At 45.5% G+C, this 24,413-nt stretch overlaps 1 protein-coding gene across 3 annotated transcripts in view; it reads left to right on the top strand.

Moving 5' to 3' along the window:
• Positions 1-24,413, top strand: part of mfsd6b (major facilitator superfamily domain containing 6b) — a 74,101-nt gene that overhangs the window by 20,776 nt on the left and 28,912 nt on the right. For all 3 annotated transcript variants that reach the window (XM_078551866.1, XM_078551867.1, XM_078551868.1), the window contains exon 2: positions 12,325-13,886. In XM_078551866.1, the coding sequence (XP_078407992.1) occupies positions 12,361-13,886 (1,526 nt within the window). In that variant the 5' untranslated portion in view covers positions 12,325-12,360. The remainder of the gene's footprint in view (positions 1-12,324; positions 13,887-24,413) is intronic.

Genomic DNA, 24,413 nt, shown 5'->3' with positions numbered 1-24,413 from the left:
AGAAAGGTGAAGGAGCAAGAGAAGGGAAAGTTTACCTTTGTCACAGTCACAAAGGATGTAATTTGTGACTTTGATAAGAGCCGTTTCATTACTGTGGTGGGGCAGAAACCTGATTGGAGATTTCAAGCATAGAGTTCCAGGAAACATGGGAACGGATTTGGGAGGTGACAGTGCATTCAAGAACTTTTGGCGAGGAAAGGGAGGTTGGAAATGGGATGGTAGTTTGCAAGGATGGTGTGGTCAAGGGTTTTTTATTTCAGGAGAGGGTTGATGACAGCACATTTGAAGGAGAGATGGGACAGAACCTGAATAGAGAGAACCTTTACAATATTGGCTAACATGTAGGCCAGGAAAGGAAGTTAGGTGATCAACAGTTTAGTGGGAGTAGGATCAAGAGAACAGGAAGTGGGACTCATGACATGATGAACTCAGAGTGGACATAAGGGGAGATAAGAGACAAACTAGAGAAAAATGTGAGTTCAGGACTACGGCAGGAGGGATAATTAAAGAAAGTATAGCCAGGCGAGCTAGTTGAATGGAGACACATGGCTGAGGCCACTGATTGGATTGTCTCAATCTTAGTGACAAAGAAATCCATGGTTCTCGCACTTGTTGTTGGAGGTGTGGGTGGAGGGGAGAGGGGTTTAAGAAGACAGATTTCAGTGGAGAAAAGAAGCCGGGGGTTATCTTTACATTCCAGGATGTTCCTGGAATAGCGAGCAGTTTTAGCAGGCGAGAATAGGAATTAACAGTGTTTTCAGTGGTCCAGACAGATCTGGCAGTGGATGGCTAAAGCAGTTGTCCACCATATCCTCTCTAGTCTGCCTCCCTTGGACTTAAGGAAGTGGAGATGAGGGCTATACCGGGGAAATGGCCAGGGTGAGAGAGAGTTAGGGTTTTATTGGGGACTAGAACATCAAAGGTGGAGGTGAGGCTGCAGCTGAGTAAATCATTAGCTGCAAAAATATTCTGGCAAATGGAGGGGCAAAGCATAGATAGTTGGGATTTAGAAATCGTAGCTTTATGTGATTTGGGGGCTTTTTTTGCCAGGGATAGATACAGAAAGAAGTTGGGTTGGGGTGTGGAAGGAGGATGTGGGTGGAGAATGATACAAGGAAGTGATCAGAGATGGCCTTTTTGTGTAACTGATACAGATAGGATTAACAAGACAATTTGAGATGGCAAAGTCAAGGGGGTGGACGTGAATATGGCTTGGGGAGTTAACTTTGAGGAGGAGATTTAGGGGGGGATAAGAGGGCAGTGAACTCAGAGGAGGGAGAGAACGTGATGAATTGAGATGGAGTTGCAATCACCGAGAATGAGAGACCATTGGGTGCAGAGCCTGAGTGAGCAAAGCAGTGAAGACATCATAGTGATAACGTTTTCATTGTACTTGGGAGGGCAGTACAGAATGATGGTTTTGAAATAGAGCTTTTGGCTTATTTATGAGGATTTTATAATCTGATAGTCCGCAGTTTTCCCTAGTTATCTCACCTCTGTTTAAGCTGACAACTTATATTGGACCACAGTTGCATGGGAGTCAGCAGCTCCCAGCTAAGTTGTCCCACTGGTAATGCTTCATACATGAAACCAAACACTGAGCATTGGTGTGTTGGTCAATATGAGAGCATCAAAGCTAAACCTGATCTTGTCCTCATGTTCACTTTGCAACAAAAATTATTGTTTGTGGCCATGACCTGGCTTTAGTTTTGCCTGTTCAGTCCAGGGTTACTGACCCCAACTGTAAAACTCTGCAGCCACTTATTTCCGTTTGCTGCCACCCTTTTGCTGTAGCCCTGCCAACCTTTTCTCTTCAGATGTTTATCCAATTCAGAACACAAAAAAGAATACAAGAAATAGGAGCAGGAGTAGACTATTAGGCCCCTCGAGCCTGCTCCACCACTTAATGCGATCTTGGCTGATCTTCTACTTCAAATCTGCATTCCTGCCTGGGCCCCATATTCTTTGATTTCCTGAGAAACTGAAGTCTATCAATCTCAGTCTTGAATCTACTCAACGATGGAGCATGCACAACCCTCTGGCATAGACAATTCCGAAGATGCACACCCCTCTGAGTGAAAAACTTCCTCGCTTTTGTATTCTATGCCTCTATTTATAAAGCCCAGGATCCCGTTTGCCTTTTTAACCATGTTTGCAACTTGCCCTTCAGCCTTCAATGATTTGTTCACATATGGTTTTTCCATTCCTGAACCCCCTCTAGAATTGTACCCTTTATTTTGTATTGCCTCTCCTCATTTTTCCTCCCAAAATGTATCATTTAACACTTCTCGGCATCAAATGTCATCTGCAACATGTCCATCCAGTCCACCAGCCTGTCAATGTCCTTTATAAACCTATCACTATCCTCCTCACAGTTCACAACACATCCAAGTTTTGAATAGTCTAAAAAATGTTGAAATTGTACCCTATAGCCCAAGGCCTAGGTCATTAATATATAGCAAGAAAAATAGTATTCCCAGTACCGACACCTGGGGAACACCATTGCATACCTTCCTCCAATTCAAAAAATAAACATTCACCATTATATTCAGTAAACTGTTTATCCATGCTGCTACTGTCTCTTTTATTCCCTGGGCTTACTCTTTTCTGGCAAGCCAATTATATGGCACTTTATCAAATGCCTTCTGGCAGCTATGTACACCACATCAACTACATTAACCTCATCAGCCCTATCTGTTACCTTATCAAAAAACTCAAATCAAATTCTTTAAACACAATTTTCCTTTAATAAATCCATGCTGGCCTTCCTTAATTAATCCACACTTCTCTGTTAAGTGACTGTTAATTTTGTCCTGCATTATTGTTTTTAAAAGTTCTCCTCTACCAAGGTTAAGCTGACTGGCTTATAGTTGCTGGGTTTATCCTTACACCTTTTTGAATAAGGGTCTAACGTTTGAAATTCTGTAACCCGCTGCACCTTCTATGTATCAACGGAGGACTGGAAGATGATGGTTCGTACCTTGCAATTTCTACCCTTACTCTCCTCAGTCTCCCTTACTCTCCTCAAATGCATCCTATCTGGTCCTGGTGACTTATCAGCTTTAAGTATAGCCAACCTTTCTAATACCTCCTCTTTATCACCTTTTAGTCCATCCAGTATTTGAACTCCTCTTTCAGCATGACTTTGGCAAGATACTTCATTGGTAAAGACAGTACTCATTTAATCCTCAGCCACGCCCTTTGCCTCTATGCCTATATTCCTTTTTTGGTCCCTAACAGACCAAATTATCTTTCCCTTTACTACCCTTTCACTATTTGTATGCCTATAGAAGACTTTGGATTCCCTTTTATATTAGCTGCCAGCCTCTTCTCATATTCTTTGTTTGCTTCTAATTTTCTTTTTCACTTCCCCTCTGAACTTTCTATATTCGGCCTTGGTCTCACTTGTATTATCAACCTGACAACTGTCATAGGTACCCTTTTCCTGCTTAATCTTACTCTCTAACCCTTTTGACATCTAGGGAGCTCTGGATTTGGTTGCCCCACCTTCCCTCCTTGTGGGAATGTACCTTAACAGTACCTGAACCATCTCCTCTTTAAAGGTAGCCCATTGTTCCTTTACAGTTTGCCTGTCAATCTTTGATTCCAGTTTACTTGTGACAGCTCCGTTCTCAGCCCACTGAAATTGCCCTCCTCCAGTTAAATGATTTTCCTCTTAATTGATCCTTGTCCTTTTCTATAGATAACATAAACCTTATGATACTATGATCACTGTTTCCTAAATGTCGCTCTATTGACTCTTGATTCACTTGACTCACCTCATTGCCCAGAACCAGATCCAGCAATGCGTCCTTTCTCATTGGGCCAGAAACATACTGATCAGGAAAATTGTCCTTGAGAAGGTGGTGCAATTAGGGATGGGCAAGACATGCTAGCCTAGCCAGTGACACCCACATCCCCTGAGTGAATAAACAAAAGTAAGTTCCCTCCAAGCCACTCACCATCCTGACTTGGACATATATCGCCATTCCTTCACTGTCGCTGGGTCAAAATCCTGGAACTCCTTCCCTAACAGCACTATGGGTGTACCTACACCACAGGGACTGCAGCAGTTCAAGAAGGCAGCTCACCACCACTTTCTCAAGGGCAGTTAGGGATGGGCAATGAATGCTGGCCTAGCAAGCGACACCTACACCCTGTAAATGAATTTTAACAAGTTAGCAGTTTAATAAATAGAAACATGACAGAGCATTTCAGTCCTGTGGATTGCAAATCCTGCTCCATGTGGGAATTTAAACAAATGCTCACCAGCTGCTCCCCAATCAGCTCTTCTTTTGCGCTGACATCACTTTATTTTATAGTAAGGTTAACTTAAAAGTTTTACTTAACTCTTAGTATCCATCTATCTCAGCTTTTTAACTTGCTGACAAATTAGGAACTGTTTAGTGTTACTATCTTTCTTTATTTAATTTTATCTTTATCCCTCTAGACCCAATTAATTATACACTCTTTATAATTATGATAACTTATACAATACACAAAATATGTTAATGGTTATGTATTTATCAAATTGGCTACTTTTAAATTTTACACCAACTAATTGCTCTAGCTAACTTTATAGGCTAATCAAATTAAATTTAATATTTATCTGTGGACTAATCCATGTTTCTCATTGTGCTAATGACACCACTATGTGATTTGTTTTCCTCCTGTTTATTTCTCAGACTCACAGAGTCAAACCTGTGCTCTGTGACAACTCTACTCACAACCTTGCCCTCTTGGATCACTCCTCTCACAACCTCACCTTGTCCGACCACTCTGCTCAAACTTGCCCTCTCTGACCATTCCACCCACAGCCTTACCCTCTCTGCCTGCTGTACTCATAGCCTAGCTTTTTCTGACCATTCTGATCACAGCCTTGTCCTTTATAATGATGGGTAGGCAGGCCAACACCTTAGATGGTCCATTTTTCAGAGGCATCATAGTTTTTACGCCTTTTGGAAAATATTATGGAACTGGAACATTCTTTTTTTTTTATAGAGGGTCTCAAAGGAATTCCATAGACCCTAAGAACATAGGGAATACTTAGGAGCAGGAGTAGATCATTCAGTCCTCCGAGTCTGCTCCATCATACAATTATGGCTGATCTATACCTCAGTTTCATTTATTCGTCTTAGCTCAATATCCATCGATACCAGTACCTAACAAAAATCTATCAATCTCAGTCTTAAAAGTTCCAATTGTTCTAGCTTTCACAGCCATTTGGGGGAGAGAATTCCAGTCTTCTACAACTTTTTGTGTGAAAAAATGCTTGCGAATTTTTCTCCTAAATTAACCTAGCTCTAATTTTAAGATTATTTCTCCTCACTCTTAATTCCCCATTAGAAGAAATAGTTTCTCTGTATCTGCCCAATTGAAGTATTTTAGCATTTTTTAGATCATCCCTCAATTGTCAATATTTGAGGGAATGCAAGATAAATTTATGCAACCTAGCTTCAAACAGTAAGTTCAACCAGTTATTCCTTGAATGAAGTAGGAGGCTTGTGTATCCTTATAGTGAATCAATGCAAACCCATGTTAATATTTTGTACAGATATGACTTATGCTTAGAAATGTGTTTTAATGAATGTGTTTTTATTGTTAATACATCAAATTCTGAATTTGTTAGAGGGGCAATTTTATTTTTGGAGTTGCAAAGCAGATTTCCCAGTCCATAGCTTGCTGTCTGAATAATGTTGAGGCTCAAAGTGCACCAATATTTATACAGAAATGTCACAGTAACGTTAGGTGAGGGCAGATGCACAGTTGAACATGGAATCCAATACTTGCTGTCCAAGATATGCTGCTCCACTGTTTGCTTTGCAAAAAAGGCATCTTATCTGCCTCACGTTGAAGTGCAATGAATGGTGTGAAGTTCCTGTATTTGTGCATAGATACAAAGCAATTCTTTGCTGGGATCTTTCCAATGGATGCTAGCTGCCCTCTACTGTCTCCCCTAATTCTTCACGATTGTGTCTAAGTATCAGCGGGACGTTTAATTGGAGGCCATCATTGCAGAGCCCGATCCCATTCTCATTCATTTTCTACACATTCAAGCAGTTTACCTCAGGAATCACTGAATATTGATCTGAGCAGGCACTTTGGTTGATTTTATTTCTAAGATGTACCTCACGGGCGCTCATGATAATGGTGCCGTCTGTTTTACCAGCCCAGTTAAGGTCAGCTAACTCAGCGTGAACTGGGAATGGAAGCTGGAATTATACCACCAGCAGGAAAAACGGAAAAGGCTGGAGCCCCTTTCTCTAGAAAAGCGAGAGCTTGCATTTGTGGCAGGGTCGGCGGGGTGATGGTGGAGCGGGGTGGTGTCAGTGACCTGTTAGAGGTTTTTAAAATTGTGATAGAATAGATAAGGTAGAGATGTTTCCTCTTGAGGGTGGAGTCTAAAACTTGAGGCTATAAATATAAGACAGTTAATAATAAATCCAGTTAGGAATTCAGGAGAAACATCTTTACTCATAGGCCAGGATTTTTCCCTTGTTGGGTGGGCTCGGTGGGGACGAGCAGGAACGATCGGGAAGCTGACTGCAGCCTGTGCTCGGGGCTAGACCGCGATTTCATTCTAATTAAAGCCCGCCCAGCATGAAACGCATGTGGCAGCGCTCAGCGCTGACTGTGTGTGGGGCGAGCGCACAACTTTGTGCATGCACGGGGGTGCGTGCTGGAAAAGCTCCCTAAGGCACAGAGCTGCCTTTTCCGCTTTTCCTACTGGTGGTATAATTCCAGCTTCCATTCCCATTTCACACTGAGTTAGCTGATCTTAACTGGGCTGGTAAAACAGACGGCGCCATTATCATGAGCGCTCGTGAGGTACATTTTAGAAATAAAATCAACCAAAGTGTCTGCTCAGATCAATATTCAGTGATTCCTGAGGTAAACTGTACAGAGCTCCCTCAGGGAGATGAAGAGTTTAAGACTTAAAAATAAACCATTTTAAATTGTTAAAAAACATGTCCCCTCATGTGACTCTGTCGCATGAGCAGGGACATGTTCTTAATGAAATGTTAAAATTTTTATTTTATTTTTAATAGCTGTTGGAAATCTCATCCCGCCCATGGATGAAGTTTCCTAAAAAGTGGCCTTTTCGCCTGCCTGCCAACCGTAAGGTTGGACGACCAGCGAAAATTTTCATTTAATTACATTGTTAATGGTCTTAATAGGCCTTTTAATTGTCAGTGGGCGCACTGCTGACCAAAATATCGCGTGAGTGCACGATGACGCCGGGACGCTCATCTGACGTCATCGCGCATCATTTTACACTCAAGCGGGTCGGGCGCGCACCTGCTCGCTCAACGAAAAATCCTGGAATAATTAAGTCTAATAGCATAGACATATTTAAGGAGAAACTAAATAAATGCATGACGGAAACAGGAATAGGAGGATATGGTGATAGGATTAGATGAAGGGTGGGAGGAGCATAAATGTCAGCATTTTCTGCTTAGCCTGTTTCTGTACTGTAGGCTCTAGGGGCAGAATTTTCCCTGAACTGCACTAAGTGTGCTGGCGGGTGTGAAAAAAGGCATTTTTCTTGCCGGCTGCCATTTTTGCGTTTTTGCGCCATTTCGTCCGCTTCCCGGTGCGTCCCGCCTCATTAATAATGCATGTACAGGAAACATGCTGGATCGCTGGCGGGCGGGCTCGGGTTTACCCGCCACGCCGTGACCTCAGCGCTTCCTTGCTCTGGGCACCATATTTAAAGTGCACCAGATGACAGATGGCCCCAGGAGCAAAGAATGGCAGCCCCCAAATTCAGTCACGCCTCTCTGCTGGACTCAGCCACAAACTCCTCTACACCCGTTCTGGGCGAAGACCAGCCACCAAGCTCACCAGCCAGCTTGGGAGGTGGTGGCAATGGTGGTGAGCACCAACACCCTCCAAAGTAGGGCAGCCACCCAGTGCTGCAAGAGGATGAATTATCTCCTCCATTCTGCCAGGGTATGTCACTTTCAACTCACACATTCACAAACCCATTACACTTCCATAGGGTTCACACTCACTGCCAGCTCAAGGGATGTCACCACTTATTCTCTCACAAACACCCTCATCTCCCCTGCCCATTGAGTCCTCATGCCACCCATGGCACCACTCACACTCCAGACATGCCAGGCATCCTTCTCATCTGGCCCAGCAGGCATCTTGCTTACACTCTCTCCACCTGTCTCCATGCAGGATAAGCTAGCCCACAAAAACAGGGAGACGGCCCAGACTGGTGGAGGAATGCCCAACATCAAGATCCTCATAGCCGTTGAAAATAGAGCCATCCAGCAGGCTGGCGAGGATGTGGCCCGTTCCTATCCTGACGGTGAGGTCAGCAGCGGTCAACCAGGTGAGGATCCTGCACTACAACATCCATCAGACAACTATACTGTGAGAGGTGTATCCTGTTTCACAGTCCCCTGTCCTGTACTAATTATCTCTATCTCTCTTTTCTCTCGCACGTACGTCCGAGGAGCAGTCATCGACTCCAGCCCTGAGGACACCATGAAAGAAGAATCTACAGACACCGACATTGAAGTCCTGTCACAGCGCTTACCCACACCCTCCGCCAGCGCAGAGACACACACCTCAGTGGGACCTAGTTCTAGATTAGCCTCACGGTCACAATCTGGTGTGCACACTGCACTGTCTGATCCATAGCAGGTGGAGGCAGGGAAATCCAAGGGTGCCGGCACTCGGAGGACAGCTGGATGCCAGGAATCTGCTGAGTCTAAGTCAGATGATGAGCCTCTGGACCTGGTTCTACCTCAGTTGCTGGAGCTGCAAAGACAAGTTCAGGAACACTGGGGAGGGTTGTCTGCTGCATTCCTCAGATTGCAAGACCCAATGGAGGAGTGCGCCTGCCTTTGGCCTGAGGCGTTAGCACCACCATGCCAGTGCACCGAGGTCAAACTGGTAGGATGGTGGCTGCCATGGAGGCCTCAGTCCAGGAAGTGGTCCGGCACTGCTGCAGGAGCTGCACTCCATTGCTGAGGCACCTGCTGGCATCCATCAGTATCAACGCGAGAGGGGGGCAGGGCATCTTGAACTCATTCCAGTTGCCCGTCCCTCTCAAGGAGTCAGCCGAGGGCCCTCGGGCACCCATAGGGAGAAGGATCAGCAGGTGCACACCCCAGGGCCAGCCACCCAGGTGACTCTGGGAGTCTCCGGCCGATCCGAATTCCTGCTTCCTGTGACTCCAGCAACTCCAGCTCCACAGGTCAGGGAGGGTACCACTGCCACACCACAGTACCCAGAAAGTAGGCTGGGGCCTTCCAGGTCTCGGCCCTCTGGAGGACACCCGCCAAGGTCATCACAGACAGAGCATAGCAGTCAGCGGGCTGCCTCCACCTCCGCTGTGGATGCGGGGAGAGCACCAAGATGTAGCGGCAGGGTTAGGGAGGTTAAGTTGCACAGCCTGGGCACGGATGTTAATCACTTGTACACATTGTTCACGATTGTAAATAAACTCCCAAGAACGTCTCCTTGTCTGTGGCTCCTTGTTAAGTTGAGCGGTGTTAGTGTCATTCGGATGTGAAACCTTGGTTCCTGCACAAGATAAAGGCAGGTATCTCAGTCCAGGGCCTCTTTGCTGTGCAGTGTGTAAGTTCAGAGCAAAGTGATTCTCCGGCTTCACAGTTACTCGACGCTTCAGTGATGCCTGCACCTCCATGTGGCTTGTCATTGCTGCCAGGATGTTGTCAGCAGACGTCACAGAGTTCTGTGCTTTTCTCTGTGTGCTCTTAGTGCCTTTGAGGTGGGGCTGGCCGCCCCATCTCCTCAGCATCTGTGTCCGGTGACAGTATGGTCCTGAAGGGGACAGGTGCTGTTAAAGTATCACCGCTCTGACTCTATGATTATGAACCTTTTCACGGAGTGCTGCTCTCAGCCGGACAGGAGTCAGACGTTCACAAATGCAATGTGAAGATCTATGGACCGTCCTCATTGCATGTCATCATCATCCTCCACGATTCTTGCTATTAGGGCCTCACGAGCATGCCTGCCACATCTGGCCATTGTGATGACCGCATCCTCGCTTTCCAGGACTTCTTCACCCTCATCCCCTTCGACGTCCCCCTCTTTGAGGGAGACGTGCAGCTCCTCCATCTCCTCCTCAGCCAGCTCAAGGTTGTGTGCACTCACCTCTGAGTTCCCCTCAAAGTTCAGCTCGCCAGGTGCATGCCTTTTAAAGGCAGTCGTAAATCACGCCATTCTGAATTCACACCGGCGTGGGAATTAAATTTGACGTGTGGGGATGATTCCAGGGTGCAGGCATAATAATGAGATGCAAATGCATTAAAATTAAGTTCCTGGCTTTGGACGGCAGGAAATGCAGCCTGCCACTGATGATGGCAGTGGACAATCGCGTTGTGGATTTACGCTGCTGCAAATGCCACTAGGGACATCTCGTGATATTTTCCGCTCACACCACCAAACATGCCCACCGCAAATGGGAGCGGAAAGTTCCGGCTTATGTAATTCTAAGTAAACTTTGTACAGAAAGTTAGGTTTTGGCCTTTTCAGTCCTACCTTTTTAACAATGCATTAAGTGTTAAGGACTGCCAAACAACCTCTTTGACATTGAAAATTACTAGTGTGGAATCTCCTTTCTTCAGATTTTAATTGTTGTTGGAGAATTCAAAAATGTCAAACTTAATTTTTTTGTCTCTTCCTTTCAGACTCATTTTCTCTCTCTCTTAATTCATTCTTTCCCTCTGTTTATTTCTGTTTCTGTACCTGATCCGATATAAAATTCTCCCTCTCCAACTTATATGTCCTTCTTGGTCCATGCACAGTTAATTTCACAATCTTTCAATCTGATTGGAAAAGGAGAACAGTTGCTTGCCCTGTTCACTCAAGGCCCAGATGTGCCATTTCCTTGCTGCAATGTACATGTTATCAGCACCGGCTTGCAGCGCAAAATATCATTGTGAGTAAATGGGCATGGTCAATTCTAAGCAATCATGGATGCTGCTTGTTGCCCTGATACAGCAAATTGAAGCTCCTCATTTAAGATTTTTCATTTAGAAAATATCTTCCTCCACCATCTTCCCTCCTCTTATCCTCCTTTCGTTAAGTTAAATGGACATTGCATGTTCTTTGACCCTTACTGCAGCAGTTTTTCTTCATCTGTGTTCAATGGTGAATTTTAGCAGGCTGTTTGACCATGGAAGACATCATGTCCAGCCCTGATTCTGCTCTCACATTCTGTACACATACACATGCCTTCAACAGGAATTGCTGAACATTGTTCAAGAACAGAAATCTTGGTTAACTCCCTGCACTACCCCAGGGTGACCGAGGCCAATTGTAAGATTAGTTCACTCAGGACAGACTGGGGATCCAGCCGAGGACCTTACTGGACTTGTAAGGCTTAGCCACTCATTGCATTTGCCAGCTGAACCTTAGACGAAAACTCATCTAGTATTTTTCATTTTCCCATTTAGGGTTGAAATTGTTCCTTTAATGATGATAAAGGAGAATTCCTGGTTTTCTCTGTAATTAATGGCCCAAAGGCGCAAAACCATTTTCTTCCAAAACACGTTGCAAAGTTGTATTTCTGAAATTTAGTTAGTGCATCATTAATTATTGAGAAAGACAGGCAGCCTCCTGTTTATTATGAAAAGAGGCATTTCATCTAGGCCTCCAACTCAAGATGAATTATTTGATTTTCCTGCTTCTGATGATCGGTTATAAGCAATGTTCCCTCTACGCTCCGGAACTGTGCAGCAACCCAGATATTTCTGCACATCAGGCTGAGCACAAGTTGGCCCCTTTAATTCACCAAGCATGCGCAGACTCCCAAAAGATTGAAAGGTTCTGTGCACGTCAATGAATGGGTGGTGCACAACAACAATAATAGAGAGGACATTGGTTACAAGCATAGTCTTTGATTTCTAAAACTGATAGAAAAGGTAATGTGACTATATTTAAATTTTATGTTATAATTAAAGAAGGAATTTCAACTCTAATTGGGGCAATTTAAAGTATTAAATTGGCTCAGCTGACTAGGACAGTGAGAATCCAAGTAATGTTGCCTGCCAGACAGGTCCCATGTTAGATTTCCAGCTTGCACTGAGTACATTTAAGACAAAGCATTTTTAATTTAAATAGCAATGAAACAAATAGCAGAATGACCTCTGTTTGAGAAATGGAATAAGAGACGCCATTTATTGAGCTACTCGACTAATTTAGTCCATCCTACTTGGTGCTGCAAATTGAAAATAAGGCAGTTTTCCCTGAAATATAGTGGTAGTACGAAGTGGAATTTAAGACTTTATTTTTATATTCACCTAAAGAATATTCTAAATGTTTCCTTCTCCTTTGTAGGCCAGTATAGGAATCTGAACACTACACCAATTAACTATGGCGAGTGATGACAAAGTTGCCATCCTTTCTGATGATGAAGAGGACCAGAAGAGAAAATATATTCTTGCCGAACCTTTCAACACTCTGTCAATAGAAGCAGGGGATGAACCACCTCCTAATCCTATCAATTCAGAAACAGAAGCAACAGAAAAAGTGGAACAGGACTGGTTAGAGAGACGTTGTATAAAAATAAGTAATGATCTTCTTATTTCCAAAGTGTTTTACTTCTTCTTTTACTCTGGGTATGGATCATTGTGCCCATTGCTACCTGTGTATTACAAGCAGCTTGGCATGTTGGCCAGCCAAGGTGGACTTCTGGTGGGGATAAGATATTTTATAGAGTTCTGCAGTGCACCGTTCTGGGGTGTTATAGCAGATCGATTTAGAAAAGGGAAGATTGTCCTTCTCTTTTCAGTTATGTGTTGGATTGTCTTCAACCTGGGAATCGGTTTTGTGAAACCTGCCACCATGAGGTGTGAATCAAGGAATCCAACACCTACCACTTCGGCTTCAAATTTCTCTACCCTTTCAGTGTTACCCACCTCTCTACCTACAAATCACTCTACCCCAAACAAATCCAATAAGAGTCGGATACAGAGAGACATTTTCAAAAACCAGCCTTTTGGATATGTGGAAGATCTCGGCTTTTCTTTTCCCTTGGTCAGTGCAGAACGAGGCCATATTTTACAGGAAAAAGCTGTTCCAGGTGCTGACAATTCAACAGCAACCATACCTCCAAACAGGACATTACATTCCACCACTGCCAGCAGCACATCTGCCACAACCTTACAGCCTGACAAATCAATCACTTTTGACTTGGCAGAAGTTGAAAATATTTTCCTAATGATTTTGTTGGTTGTTATCGTTGGAGAGTTCTTCAGTGCACCAGCAGTTACTATCGTAGACACCGTTACCCTACAATACCTTGGCAAACACAGAGACCGCTATGGATTGCAGCGAATGTGGGGCTCCTTAGGATGGGGCATTACCATGTTGGCGGTCGGCATCTCCATTGACCACACGCATATTGAAGTTTCTATTCAGGGTCAGGGCTGTCAAAAGCCTGACTACAAGAATTACAGGTTAACCTTTATTGTTTTTGGAGTTTTGATGTCAATAGCACTAATTGTGTCGACCCAATTCAGATTTGACTACAGTCATTTAAAAACTGAGGAAAATACAAGGGAAGAATTTATTGAAATTCGACAAGTGGCTCAGAATCCTTCAGCGGAAGAATCTGGAGTCACAAACAATGCTGAAGAATCCAAGAGCACGGGAACAAGAACATTTGAATTTATGCAGCTACTTAGGATAATCTGCAGTGTGCAATATGGTTCTGTGCTATTTGTGGCCTGGTTTATGGGCTTTGGCTATGGCTTTGTGTTTACATTCCTCTACTGGCATCTGGAAGACTTGAATGGGACAACCACACTCTTCGGAATCTGCTCAGTCCTAAGTCACGTATCGGAACTGACAGCTTACTTCTTTAGTCATAAGTTGATCGAGCTGGTGGGTCATATCAGGTAAGCTGTTATACTGACTTCCCTTTGCCTGACACAGCACACACTTAAAAACAAGATTGGTGGATTCGGTAGACAAGTGACAGATGAAGTTCAATGCAGAAAAGTGTGAGGTGATTTGTTTTGGCAGAAAAGATATGGTGGGACAGTATAAAATAAAGGGAGAGCCTCTAAAGGAGGTGCAGGAACAGAGGGACCTCGGTGTATACGTACATAGGTCATTGACGATGGCAGGGCATGTTGAAAGAGCAGTTAATAAAGCATATAGTATTTTAGGCTTTATTAATAGGGGCATTGAGTACAAGAGCAAGGAGGTCATGTTGAACTTGTATAAGACACTAGTTAGGCCTCATCTGGAGTACTGCGTCCAGTCCTGGGCAACATACTTGAGGAAGGATGTGAAGGCATTAGGGAGAGTACAGAGGAGATTCACAAGAATGATTCCTGGGATGAAGAACTGTAGCCATAAGGACAGATTGGAGAGGTTGGAACTGTTTTCCTTGGAGAAAGAAGGCTGAGAGGAGACTTGATAGAGGTATTCAAGATCCTGAGGGGAATTGACAGGGTAAATAGTGAGAAACTGCTCCCACTCGAGAGAACAACAAGAACTAGAGGGCACAGATTCAAAATAAATGGCAAAAGGAGTGAATGTGATGTGAGGAAAAATTTTTTCACCCAGAGGGGTGGTGGGAGCCTGGAACAAACTTCCTGAAAGGGTGGTGGAGGCAGGTTTGATGAAGGCATTCAAAAGGGAATTGGATTACTACCTGAAAGGAGAGAATGTGTAAGGTTATGTGGATAATGTAAGGGAGTGGGACTAAGTAGAATGCTCTTTCAGAGAGCCAGTGCAGACTCGATGGGCCGAATGGCCTCTTACACTATAAAGATACTGTGATACAAGGGAGGCTACAAGTTTCCATCTATTTTTAGGCCATCTTTTTGTACTGAGAGAAAGCTATGCTAAGGAAAAGTAAATTCTAGATTATTGAGAAATTTTTTTGGCTGAGGGCTCTATTGAAGCATAGTTTTTCAAACAAAATACAAGAAGTACAGAAACTCATAAACCGAATATTAATGGAGACTGTTTATGGCTGAAAACACCAGGACCTTTGTTAACAATTGAGTCACCCTCATATCAGGAAGAACATGTCTCTCAGAATTTACAGCACAGAGGAGGTCATTTGGTCCACCATTTGTTGTTTAACTGGAGTTGTCTGCTCTAATTGCATTTCTCTGTTCATTCCCTAGATCCTTTAATATTCTTTTTAAAACATTATAAGGGGTAATTTTAACTGCCAAAAATGGTGGGTTTGGTTGGGATGGGAGGATAAAAAGTTTAAAATTGAAACCGCCCACTTTCCATTTTGATGAAATCAGGATGAGGGGTGGGTGAACAGTCTCCTATCAAGGGATAGTTGTTCATTTAAGCGTTTGTATGACGCTGTGTGCTTTAATTCTAAGAGTGCTTCTAATTTTAACCAGCTGGGTTTTCCTGGCCTCGGGAATTCCAGCGGTTAAAAAGAGGCAGGAAGAGCTGAATCCATTGGGTATGGGCCTTTATTGTGCTGCTTAGGGTCCAGGAGGAGCAGGAGTGTTTCCGACAGGTCAAACAGGTTACCGTGTAAATCCCCCCCAGCCCCCACCTTCCCACCGTATTGCTCCCCACGGTCAGCATTAAACCCCACTGCGATCAAACCCGACTCCCTCAACCGTCATCTGCCCTCAGCCTGTGATCGGATGTCCCCGACCTGGACCCCACACCTCACATTTGGGGCCAGAGCGGAGAATATTTATTTACCTGACTCGCAGGAAATGGCTCAGTCAGAGAGTCCTGAGGAACCTGATATCTGGGATTCCACCAGGTGCTGTGGAACTCTAACATCACCAATCACTTCCTCACCCAGGATCCAGCTTGATTGGCTCACTGGGCCTCCAGTCAGGTGGGGAGGCGGTAAGTCCATGCTGGGGAGTCAGGGTGGGGTTGATTGGGGATAGGGAGGAGGAAGGGTTGTTGACTGGGATTTGGTGGGGGGGAAAGTGTGGAGGAGAGGGATAATTAGAGGAAGAAGGAGGATGAGGGTCAATTAGAGAGAGGGAGAGGGAGGGTTTCCATTGGAGGGAAGGGGAGGAGGGGAGGTCAGTTGGAGGGATTTCGATCGGGGGAAGACAAGGTGTCGGTCAAGGTGGGAGTTGGTCGGGTGGGTTGGAACGGGAGGAGTGGGGTTCGATCATTTGGGAAGGAGGGGGCTTGACCAGGTGGATTGTTGATTCTGTGTGGGGGGAGGTTAGGGGTGGGAAGGCCTAAGGCCTTGTGGCTGAGGGATTGAAGGCCTCAGGGAGGGGGATTGGAGACCTTGAGGGGTGGGAGAGGTTTGGTTCCTTTGAGGAGAAATCAGAGTTCAGAGACCTGTGTTGGGGGATCAGGTGCCTTGAGGTGAGGGATTCGAGGCCTTGGGAGAATCAGAAGACTTGGGGTGGGAGGCGGTGTTGCGAGAGGAATCTGGAAACCTAGGGCAGAATTTTCCATTTTGAAGACTAACTGTGGTGTCAGGAGGGAAGGTTGATATGGTTCCTGCTAGGCAGCGGGGTGGATTTCCACACCTGATCTTCCACTTTCCAGCTCATTAGTTATGCATCAGGGAGGAGCTCGTCGAATTTTGTGGCTGGGTGGGCAGGGATTCGTCCGCCCAGTCGTTACCTCATAGGGTTGAAGACTCTGGTGCCATATTTCAATGGCACCCGCACAGACATTCACTCACTGCAGGCCAAGTGTTATGGCAAAAAGGCCTAGAAGCGAACCAAACCCTCTGCTCCATGTTTCAGCGAGGCCTCCCTAGATATTCTCCTCCAGGCCACCATTCCTCAGGATGGGAGCTGGTGGTCCTCCCACCTGACCACGTTGGCCTGGGAGAAGGTTGCCAGGGAGGTAAGCGCCAGTGGAAAATGAAGAAGGGCCACCATGCAGTGCAGGAAAAGGATGAATGATCTGATGTGCTCTGCCAGTGTAAGTGAACCTTCTTCTCACTCTAAACTCACACTCTCATGGGGGCATCAGGCAGTTTAAGGGTTAGAGTCCATAGGGATGTCACACACTACCAGATGATGGGACATCAGCACTGGATGTCTACCAGCCATTTTAAGATCAAATCTCATGTAAAACCTTGCATAAACAAGCATCTTAATCCCTTGCTTGGGGAGGGGTCAGCACACACAGCAGGTATGCATGCTTCTGAACTGCTCTTTCAACCGTAGCGCTCACAGTCAATCTAACTGTCTTTATGTAGGGCAAGCTCGCCCATAATCAGCCAGAGAGATCGCAGGCCTGAGGGGTTCTTCCCCCAGAGCTGAGGATACTCTCCTCCCATGAGGAGCAGGCAGTAGAGCTCACCAGACAGAACAGAGATCGTTCCTGCATGGGAGGCTAGATCGGACTTCCCCAACAAGCCTGTGAGGCTCCATGCAGTATACATTGACCACATGTGGACAATGACTGTGAGTGACCTACAGTGTAGGAGCCTGCCTAGTCAATCACTAATTATCTGTTCTCTGTATTCCAGCTAACAGCATGAAACGGCAAAGGCCATCCTCAAGCAAGCGGCCCAGCCCAAGACCCCAGACCACCTCCGATATGGAGGTAGAGGATCCATTGGATGAAGACCATCACTGTGTTCAACTGCACCCTCCACCAGCACAGATACACGTACCTCGGTGGGTCCTAGTTCTAGAGTAGGCTCAGGTTCACAATGTGATCAGTGCACGGGCACATGTCCAAAGCAGGCAGAGGTGGTGACAGCTGACGTTTCTGACACTCGGAGATCTGCTGGAGACCAGGCCCTTGCAGAGTCTGAGTCTGATTATGAGCTTCTGCAATTGGCCCTGAGAGAAATGTTGGAGATGCGGAGACTGGCAGGGGGACATCAGCCAGAGTTGTCAGAGGCTATCACCAGACTGGAACGAAGGGTGGAGGAGTCCATCCAGTTCTGTCTGATGATGTGGCTCCACATGCAAGGGCATTGAAGTTTCCATGGGAAGGCTGGCGGCCGCCTTGGAGTCCCAGGTCCAGTAGAACACACAGTTTCTGCTGGATTTGCATTCGGACCTGTACTCCATCGTTCTAGTCATGGGTGTGTTCCAGCAGTGCTGAGATGTGGATGGGGCACCTTAACCTCCCTCCAGGAGTCAGAGAGAGTGCCTGACACCCTGGGGGCATCCAACCAGGGGTCTCGAAGGGTGTCCTGTCACTCCAAATCTCCTCTGCCTGTGATCCCATCAACTTGTGTAGGTCAGGTAGAGGAGAATGCACATGCCCCAAAACAGGAGACCTTTAGCAGACCGGGGTCCTCCAGGTCTCGGGCCTCCAGAGGATGCTGCCAAAGTCATCTCAGACAACAGGGCATAGCTGTCAACAGGCTGCCTCCACCTCTGCTGTGATGTCAGGGCTGCACTAGACGTAGCGGTAGAATAAGGAAAATTAGGAAGTTTTGAATGCACAATGGTGGCACAGGTGTCCATTCACTGTATATAATGTGCACTGCTGTAAATACATTTTGCTTTTATCCCTCTCCAAGTCTCAGGTATTGAATGGCTAATTGATGTGAGGCAAGTGTACATTCATTCAAGTGTACAAAATGCTGCCCACTGCCCCCTACCCACCACTCAGTTCTCTCCTGTCTTGTCTCTCAGTTCCATGAAGTCTCAGTCAGTCTCCTGACAATGAATCACCCTTAGTTCCACATGAACAAAGGCGCTTCCTACATGACAATGATGGCTGGACAATAGACACGTAACCGTTGCATCTGAGGGAGACATTATGTGGAGGTTCATGATTATCCTGATGCTGTTGCACTGAAGTCTGCAGTTTGTGGATGTTATAAGTATTTATCGCTACCAATGTTGGAGTCTTTTCACCCAAGTGCAGTTTGCAATGGCCTTTATTTTATGACCGTGAGGTTTTGGTAAAAGTATTATTCATTGTAGAGCACCATAGCCTTTCATGCCTCCCTGTAGCGTTATTTCGTCTCTGGGTTTGAGGCTGAACATTATTCATTTATTCGAACCCACTCTCCCCATGTATGACGCTGAGCGATGGAAGTTGGTTCCACTCTGTTACATTTGAAATGTCTGCTCGGTGGGAATGAGTGTGCGATGTCAGCGGTGTGTGCTCATCCTGATGAAGCCATCCAATTACCTGTGAGGATGTTACTTTGCTCTTGAGCGGCTGCCTAGCATTGCTTGATGGAATCCCTCTGTGAGATCATGCACAGAGCCCTAATCAACATGGGATTCATTACATGACTGCGCACTCAGTGACTTAGAGTTCATATCAAGGATTGACCTTTGTGAGGTGGACAATATCGAGGACTGTAATGGTATAAAAGTGATGCTCCGGCACACCTCCTGAGTGCTCACCCGTATTAATGAGGGGAATAATTTAGCATTGACTGCTGTGTCAGAACTGACTCAGCCATGTTCCTTTCAGATGCCAATGCAATGCAGGACATAGACTTGACAGGTTTCTGACAAATGTAGGGTTATGTGTGTTTGTAAATAATCAAACGATGGTCCTGCTGAGCCACTCTCTGTGAGTACAATGCTAACATAACTCGCAGCTTTGTGTCCATGCTGTCGTGTGACAGATCACTATGTCCTGATGTCCAAAGGCATCCTGGGGCTCTGTATCAGTCTGAGGCCTCTGCATTAAACATGCATGAGAGCTGATGTTTGGAGAGATAGTGTTGTCTGGATGTAGCTCCATTTTCAGACAGTCAAGCGCTAACCATTGACAAATTGGCCTTTACAATAACTATGCATACCTAGTCCATGAACTTATGTTCTGACTACAAGCATGGCGCCTTGAATGCCATGTCCAAATCACTGCGAAACTGGAGGCTTGTAGGGCCCATGCTGCCTCTGCGCAGCAGATGTGGCCATTGATTCTTGGAGCCTGCATCCATTCTGACATGCCTCTGTAAAGATCAGGTGTCACTTAAGACCATATGCACTGCAGCACCTAAACTTAATGGATTCTCGTCTGAATGCGCACCAATAGTAAAGGAGCCAAGTTCATTCATTGTGCATTAGACCCTCAAGTCCAGCACTCAGCTGAGATATGCTTCTCATGGTTTGAGCAGGACAGTTATAGGGTGCCCCTTCAATCAGCCAAGATTTGCTGTGCTGAACTCCTCCCACACGCCCCAAGACCTCTCCCTGCCTGATTGTTTTCAAGCTTGACTTTCAAACTGCATCATTGTAAGGTGAACTCAGAAATGGTGCTGCTAACATTCGTCTGGGAGACCAGCTTCCAACCTCCCCCTATCATCCCCTCCAAGGCCCTCCCATCCTCTTCCATCCTCATCGCCTCTTAATTCCCATTCCTCCTGTCACTATCCATTACCCTGGAACCCATCATTATCTGTGTTGATATTCCTGTCCTCTCCACTGAACTATTTAATGATGATGTCTGCATGTTCTTTGTCAACCTGACCCCTCCTTTTCTCAAGGCTACACGCAGCCTGACTTTCCGGGACCCCCCACCAACAATGAGACCATCCAATACCTCCCTCCCTCCATGACTTTTCAGCTCCTGATTTACAGGGTGCAGATGCCTCACCAGGCCATGATTGTGCCATCTGCCTCACAGTACCATACATCTAACCCCCAAATTCTTCAGGTGAATGACAATGCCCTGCACAGCGTACAGTGCACAACCATCACTGTCCCGAGAGGCCCTTCCCCACTCTAAACTGGGACCAAGACATGTGTGTCATGCATAGCCCTCTAACATGCCCTCACAACCCCAGAACAGTCTGTTCAATATGCCCCCAACAACATGGCCTCAGCCCCAGGAGTCTCGATTTATTCTTGGAAAGGCTTATAACTCTTGCCCCGCTTCTACTACTCCACTCTGTTCCTTGGCCACCACTCCCTCCTCTGCCTCTGTCTTCCCCCTTCCCTCCCATGTTCCACGCCCCCCCCAGTCCTTCTTCTGTTTTCCGCTTTCCCACTGCCATTGCCCCCTGTGCACAGCTTTGGTGCAGTTTCTGATACAAGCACATGAAATCTTGCAGAAACGTTCTTAAAGTTAGGCAAAAGCAGGGTCTTTATACCTCGAAGTTGATGCTCGTCAGATGCAGGTTGCTTCTATACAGTCGAGAAACAGACTTCTAATTATCCGCTGACGGGGAACTTAATTTGGAGGGAGAACATAATTCTGGTGAGTTGGCCTTTTAATGAGCATTCATGAGATGCAAATGAATGCAAATGTGGTTCCTGACATAGATCAACGGGAAATGTTTTTTACCCGCCATCAGAGTCAGGAGAACAAATTCCAAAATGATTTCCCGTCAGTGGGAAACTGGCTCCTTCCATCACACCAAATTTTGTACCCCCGCCCGCCACGCTTCCCAACCCTGGCGGAAGTGGAAAATTCTGCCCTTATGTTGGGGAGATAAGATGCTGTGTGCTAGGTGGGGTGTCCTGATCATGGAGGCACCTCAGGCTGACATTGGATCCAAGAGGTAGGTGTAAAGGTACTTCCAGTTGAGGTACTACTGTCTGGATCCACCAAGCCCTCACTTTCAGGAAGCTGCCTGGTTGTTGGAAAACACAGCCAATGACAGTTACAGTCAAAAACCTAAATAACAATGAGATTAGCGGCATCATTATTGTACCTAAATTTCCAATTTGCCTCTTTGGAGTGGATCGGTCACCTGTCCACCTGCTGGGCCCAGTTAAAGTTGGAAAAATGGATGTGTTGGAGGTGGGTTTGGGTCAGGAAACAGATTTCCCAGACATTAACCCTCCCACCTGACTCAAAGCCGCTCATTTACTAGGTTAAAATTCCCCCCATAGTGTCTGGCTCAATACCATTACTACAGATATACACAGCACCTGATGTTCAGTTCTATCTCAGTCAATGGAATTAAATATCGGGTTCTGCATATAATGGGCAGCTGATCCAATACCATCTATTTTGTGCCATTGTCCCATTCTACCCTGTTGTTCTTACCCATCAAAGCGATGAAAGTTAGTGCTGGGACTGGAACGCTTCCTATTTCAGCTATTCATTATCAGCATCAAGCAATTCCAGTTGAGGTATAGCACAACTGGATACAGAATAAAGCTTCCTCCACTATGCTGCAAAATCAGAAGCACATTTTTATTGAATCAGTGTGGTAACTTCTCCCCACACCAGCTATCCTGTATTCTCTGTAATTGACATTGTTAGTTAGTGCCAAATTTAGGGGCAGTCTTGTGCCAAATCCACTAGGAGCTGAACCACTTGGGACTGGCCAAAGTCATTTCACATTGCATCCTTGCAACCAGATGAATCTGGGCTTTAAATGAACCTAAAGGTCACTATTTGCACCACTACTACACCCAGCAAACCTGGAGTCAATGGAAATCAGGGGGAAACTCTCCGCTGGCTAGAGTCATATCTAGCACAAAGGAAGATGGTTGTGGTTGTTGGAGGTCAGTCATCTCAGCTCCAGGACATCACTGCAGGAGCTCCTCAGGGTAGTGTTCTCGGCCCTACCATCTTCAGCTGCTTCATCAATGACCTTCCTTCCATCATAAGGTCAGAAGTGGGGATGATCACTGATGATTGTACAATGTTCAGCACCATTTGCAACTCCTTAGATACTGAAGCAGAATATGTCCAAATGCAGCAAGACCTGGACAATATTCAGGCTTGAGCTGACAAGTGGCAAGTAACATTCATGCCACACAATTGTCAGCCAATTATCATCTCCAACAAGAGGGAATCCAACCATCACCACTTGACGTTCAATGGCATTAGCATCACTGAATCCCTCACTATCAACATCCTGGGGTTACCATTAACCAGAAACTGAACTGGACTAGCCATATAAATACTGTGGCTACAAGAGCAGGTCAGAGGCTAGGAATCCTGCGGTGTGTAACTCACGTCCTGACTCCCCAAAATCTGGCCACCATCTACAAGGCACAAGTTAGGAGTGTGATGGAATACTCTCCACTTGCCTGAATGAGTGCAGCTCCAACAACACTCAAGAAGCTTGACACCATCCAGGACAAAGCAGCCCGCTTGATTGACACCCCTTCCACAAACATTCACTCCCTCCACCACTGATGCAAAGTAGCAGCAGTGTGTACCATCTACAAGATGCAGGAACTCACCAAGGCTCCTTAGACAGCACCTTCCAAACCCACAACCACTACCATCTAAAAGGACAAGGGCAACAGATAGATGGGAACACCACCACCTGGACATTCCCCTCCAAGTCACTCACCATCCTGACTTGGAACTATATCACTGTTCCGACACTGCTGCTGGGTCAAAAGCCTGGAACTCCCTTTCTAACAGCACTGAGGGTGTACCTACACCACATGGACTGCAGCGGTTCAAGAAGGTGGCTCACCACCACCTTCCCAAGGGCAATTAGGGTTGGGCAATAAACGCTGGCCTAGCCAGTGATGCCTACATCCCATAAATGAATTAAAAGAATCCCTCTGTGTACAACACCTCTCTCAAAACAATTTTTCCTTGCATTATCTATTATGCCTTTTATACCTGGACAAGCCAGATAAGAGATCAGCCCACCTGTAGCCAGACTCAATTTGGGGGATGAAATCTATCTGCTAGTGGCTGCTGCTTAGATTTACCACCACCAGCTCTTGGAGGAAGGCATCAAGAAAAAATGTCTCAAAGACACACTTTCTCCCTCTGTTGGCATTAGCATTGTTAATATAGGGTTAGACACGGGCTTGTACTTGTCGATTGTCAATGTACCAGAACTGAGAGCTGTAGACTCAGCAGGAGTGAAACACTTGCAGGTTTACTAAGGGTTAAAGAAACATAAACACAGACAACACCCCATAACCCATAGTGGTTGCATTGCTGTGGACAGCACCTTACAGCCATTGAGCTTATCTTTCTGCTTCTCTTCCTTCTGTTTCATCTTCTAACCTTTCATTACAATCTTTTTTTAATCTTACTAACTATATTACTGCATGCAATTAGCACCAGTTTATACCAGTCAATATCAAGAAATTCCAGACTCTCTCAATTTTGGTCATCTGTAGTCCATAGACCTATCAGGAGCTGCTCGTATTTAGGTTATGCAATGCATGGAATGTACTGGTTGTGGCTACACTACAGATGACTTCTTCTCTAAGCATGCAGGAATGTTTAGAATATTCAGATCTAATTGAATTCTTCGCTTTCTATCAGTCCTTTAATTGTTATACCTTCATGCTATTTCAGGCAACCTTATGAATAGGATGTCAGTTGCACTTTTGAAAATGTTCATTCCATTTCAGCTGATGGAAACTTTGTGCTGCTTTTGATTTTAAAAATGTAGCTTCTACATGAGTTCAAATTAAATGTCTAGCACTTTCTTTACAACTCTTAAATCAGTGCCCAGGATGCAAAAGGTTCAAGTCAGGTTGTTCAGCAAAGCTATGCTTGATTTTTTCTGCTTCCCGATTTCCTCAAACAGACAGGATCACAGAATCTTTGCCGTGCTGAAGGAAGCCATTCGGCCCATC

This window comes from Cetorhinus maximus, chromosome 11 (assembly GCF_964194155.1).
Source record: "Cetorhinus maximus chromosome 11, sCetMax3.hap1.1, whole genome shotgun sequence".
NCBI classification, from domain to species: domain Eukaryota; kingdom Metazoa; phylum Chordata; class Chondrichthyes; order Lamniformes; family Cetorhinidae; genus Cetorhinus; species Cetorhinus maximus.
The sequence above is the reverse complement of the archived record's forward strand: the minus strand, read 5'-3'. Positions and strand labels throughout refer to the sequence as shown.